The 4,503-nt window shown below is 38.4% G+C and overlaps 1 protein-coding gene across 2 annotated transcripts in view; it reads right to left on the bottom strand.

Moving 5' to 3' along the window:
• cnot6l (CCR4-NOT transcription complex, subunit 6-like) overlaps positions 1 to 4,503 on the bottom strand; it is a 29,778-nt gene that overhangs the window by 13,497 nt on the left and 11,778 nt on the right. For both annotated transcript variants that reach the window (XM_008296528.1, XM_008296529.1), the window contains exons 7-9: positions 2,782 to 2,939; positions 468 to 622; positions 219 to 370 (exon numbers count right to left, since the gene is read on the bottom strand). In XM_008296528.1, the coding sequence (XP_008294750.1) occupies positions 219 to 370; positions 468 to 622; positions 2,782 to 2,939 (465 nt within the window). The remainder of the gene's footprint in view (positions 1 to 218; positions 371 to 467; positions 623 to 2,781; positions 2,940 to 4,503) is intronic.

Below are 4,503 nucleotides of genomic sequence, written 5' to 3'. Positions count from 1 at the left end.
ACCAGAACTGAATGTTCACGTGTCTTTCTGCTGCACTGGTGAAGTTCTGAGGCTCAGAAATGATGGAAAAAGTTAAATAAAACGTGCACTTTGAGCTCCGTAGACACTCGTTATCGCTCCAGTGTTGGCCTATAAAAGCAGGAAGCTGGACTACTCAGAGGTGTGCAGCGTTTTTCTCATTCCGGTTCACATTCTGACGGTTCTCGCTCTGTTCTTACCGCCGGAGAACATGTCCTTGTTGACCTCCAGCAGAATGGCCACACCGATGTTGTCTTTGGTCATCACTCTGTTCAGCATGACCTCAGAGCCCTCGGAGTTGGCCATGGCCACCTGGTTGAACTCCACGGTGTGTTTCTGGACCAAAGTGAACCTGCAGGAACGTCCACAAAGCAGCAAATGAGTAAACCTGCAGAGCGCCGCCTACAAAACCCGATAAATCAAACACAGATTTAAGCTGCTAGACTGACTTCTCGGTCTTGAAGAACACCGCGCAGCCGTCCACGTGTTTCCTCTCCTGCTCAGAAACCAGTTTGGCACGAGATTTTGGACAGAAGTAGCCGTCGTAGCCGCGTTCTTTTAGCGTTTCCAGAAACAGGGTGTAGTACTGCTCCGTCTCCACCTCCTGCAGACACACGGGGGAAGAAAAACCATCCGTAAAATACAGATAATTAATAAAATGTTCTGAGATATTCTGGTCTCGATGATCCTGTGGGAAAGACTGAACTTACTACCATCAACTGAGACTTTTTTTTTTTAGACATTCCAGGACTGACGGACTGTTTTTGTTTCCCCTTGTACATTTGATCTTTGCATATTTTCACATTACGTTTCTGTCTGAAAGCTTGACGCAAAAATCAGTAGCTTTTTGTTTTAAAGAGGCTTTTATCCAAATCCATGCAGGATGTAGCCGATAATAGAGGCAGGAGTGCAAATTATACACAATATGCATGATTAAAAAATGCAAACAGTATTTATATGTTTATATTAAACCACGTGTGGATAAATTACACGTGCAGCCACAAGTGTAAAAACCTTCATACGCAACTTTTTAGCACGACAGCGAACAAATATTTTCAATTAAATGATTTACTTGACAAGTTCTTTGTTGTACAAACAGTCCACAACTGAAAGATATTCAGTTTACTGTCAAAGAGGAGGAAAGAAACCAGAAAAATAAAAATTAAGAAGCTGAAACGAGAGAATTTGGCCGTTTTTTAAGTCTAAAAATCACTCAAACTGATCATCAAAATAGTTTACGATGAATCGATTAATCGCTGCTGGGCTCATTTTGAAAGCAGCTGAATAATTCTTCTGTCTGACACTGAGAATTGTGTGAACTCTAAGACACATTCTGAATTATTTTAATCATAAACAGGGATAGCCGGTCTTTTCCAACGATACAGCAAATACCAGAAGATTTTTTTTTCACCATTTATGCTTCAAACCCCCAAATCTGCTGGCAGATATATAAAAAGGTATTTTCCTTTCAAAAAAAATAAAACAAAAAACCTACAAATTACAGCATTCATCAGATCCATAAACTGTAAAAACGTAATTATTCTTCAGAAATTCAAGTTTCCAACAGCCCTTGAACTAACCTTGCGCAACGTGTGGTTCCATCTTGAAAATTAATCAAATCTGAGGTTGAAATTAGTAATATTTAATTTAAAAAGAAAAATACTTTATTCTACATGTTTTGTTTTAAAAATTGACCAGAAATTTAACATTTACACCAAATCCTGCAAGAAACAGATAAAAATGTTGTTCTCCCACTGACTCAGCTGTGACCAACATTTACAAAAAAAAAAACAAACCACTGGGTGAATTTTTGGCTTAACTGCAGGCAGTGTAAAATAAATTAGTGCATTAAAAAATCAACAAAATGAGACCATTTATCAAAACCAGAAGCTGCAAAAACCAAACAAAAAAGTCACATTTTCAACTTTCCGACTGTCCTTGAATGAAACATAAAATCGGGATATATTGCATTAAACTCACTTTATTTTACATGTTTTATGTTGAAAAATCACCCAAAATAAATGGTTTGCACCAGATCTTGCAAAAAACCCTAAAAAACTGGCACTCGTCTGCACTTGAAGCTGCGACCAACAGTCACGTGACAAAAATTCAGGGACTTCTCGGTTGAACTGCAGTCTGTGTTTACACAGAGCATGTAAATGAGTTAAAGAGACTGAGAGGAAAATTAAACAAACTGGATGAATAAATAAATGCAGCTTGGCTCAGAAACAGTGAACAAAGGAGCCAGTTGTTGGAGATACATCCAGCTGATGGTGGAACATCTTTCTAGTGAGTTTTTTCAGGTTCTAAAAATGTAAATTGTTAAATATCTGTAGCATGCTGAGCCTAATTTTTTCCAGTTTTGCTAACACCTGTGTAAGAATGTTGTACATGTTGATGTTTTTCAATTTCTGAAAACATACAAAGAAATTTAACTCAGTCACTCTGCACAGACGACATTTCCCTCCTCCATCGTGGTCGTTCTGTTTCTATAGCGGTTCACGACTTTGTATTGCAGAAAAACATGAGCTACTGGTGACGGGAGCAAAGAAAAACACCCAGAAACTGTTTGGCTGACTGAGCTCATGTTTCTTGGAAAGCACTTCCAGGTTTTGGGCCAAGTTTCATGTTTGTAGCTTCTTCCATCTTACAGCCACTGAAGCTGCAGCATCAGAAGAAAATTAAAACCTTTCTGTGGTTTGAACACTGAGGCTAACATTTTACTGATCTGTGTCTTTATCTGCGGTGCGGCGTGGTGTTTACCTGCAGGCTGATGATGTCGGCGTCACAGTTGGTGATCTCCTCCATGATGCCTTTCTTCCGGTACTCCCAGTTCAGCGCCCAGGATGGACAGTAGCCGTACAGCTGTCGCGTGGCGTATTTGTCGCACAACACGTTGTAGCACATGACGGTGAACGTGGCTGCAGGGAAGCACCGACAAGTTTGAAATCATGTTAATCTTTAGAGATTGTGAGAAAAGAAATACGTAGAAAAGTAGGACTGAAAGTCGCTGTTACATAGAGCGAGATTTTTCACGCAAATATGAGATCAGAGAGAACTGTTTGTGCAAGATAACGCTCAGAAAGAGTGACAATAACATGAGAATAAATGCTGTATGTATGTGTATGATGGAGAAAGCAATAAGATATGAGCATGATACAGATTGGAAAAGCACAAAGTAATACTGACGGTAAGTAGTAAAGTCAAACTGTGCGTGATGGTGAACTAAATGAAATTAAAATATGACACTGACACTAATGCTGCACATACTCGAATTGAGAAAACAATCGTGCAAATTATAGTAAAATAACTGCTCATGAAGTTGAATTATTTGCACCTGAAATTGAAAAATTACACGATACTAAAACTAATGTTGCAGATACAATTGAGTAGCTAATATTGCAAATAATACCCAAATAACTGAACATGAAATTGAAATAACTGAACATGAAATTGACAGATTTGCACATGATACTGACACGAATGTTGAACATACCTGAATTGAGAGAATAGTAGTGCAAACTATACTGAAATATATGCTTGTGACATTGAATTATTTGCACCTGAAATTGAAAAATTAAATGTGATACCGAAACTAATATTGCACATACAATTAATAAAGTATACGCTGTAAATGACATTAAAATAATTGCACATGAAATTGAAATAATTGCACATGATACAGGATCTGATGCTGCACAGAACTGAGTCACTAATACAGTAATGGATACTGATATTATTCTTCAGTGTATGAATGTTCCAGCTGTTAATATGCAGAACACTGAACTGATTAAAGCTTCTCAGATGTGAGGATTTTGTGCTTTCTGTGTCACACACAGTAAAAAACCAGACAGTCATTTAGACAAACATCTAAAGGAATCGACTCCAACGCTCTCATCTGCACGTTATTATTATTTGTCTGAAACATTCATTTTCCTACTTTGAACGATTCTTTCTCAACTAACGTCATTTTATCTGCGTTTGATACGACGACGGGATGAAATTAAAGCCTCATTTTAAAACTCCAGAGCTGAGTAAAGATGCCTCCATAAATAAAGGATGAGATCACGGCTGAGTTTAATCGTACTTGGCAGCCGAGCACAACAACCAAGAGACACTCGACACCCTCTGCGCTCCAAAACGATGTATTATTGTTTTTGTTTTGACAGCTTTTTCCCTTCCTCTCATTTGTTTTCAACTGAACGCCGACATTACGAATGCGATGCTCTGGACAGCTTCCTATCTCCGCCACCCTCCAAACCTTCTCATTTTTCCGCACTGTGGGCTCATTTGTCACTGAAATTTAAAGTCCTGCACCTCCATGGAAACAGAACAACCATGACTAGAAGTAGAGACATCTCAGAAATGTCTTCTGGACACTATGACACAGTTAGAATGAAATAAAACACAGGAAATAAAAAATGAAAGCTGAATTTCTTTGGTTATTTGTTTTCCAGAAACTGAACAGAATTTCAGGTGCCCACA

Source organism: Stegastes partitus, unplaced genomic scaffold (assembly GCF_000690725.1).
Source record: "Stegastes partitus isolate 25-593 unplaced genomic scaffold, Stegastes_partitus-1.0.2 Scaffold1133, whole genome shotgun sequence".
Classification (NCBI taxonomy): Eukaryota; Metazoa; Chordata; class Actinopteri; family Pomacentridae; genus Stegastes; species Stegastes partitus.
This window is presented reverse-complemented; position numbering and strand designations above follow the sequence as displayed.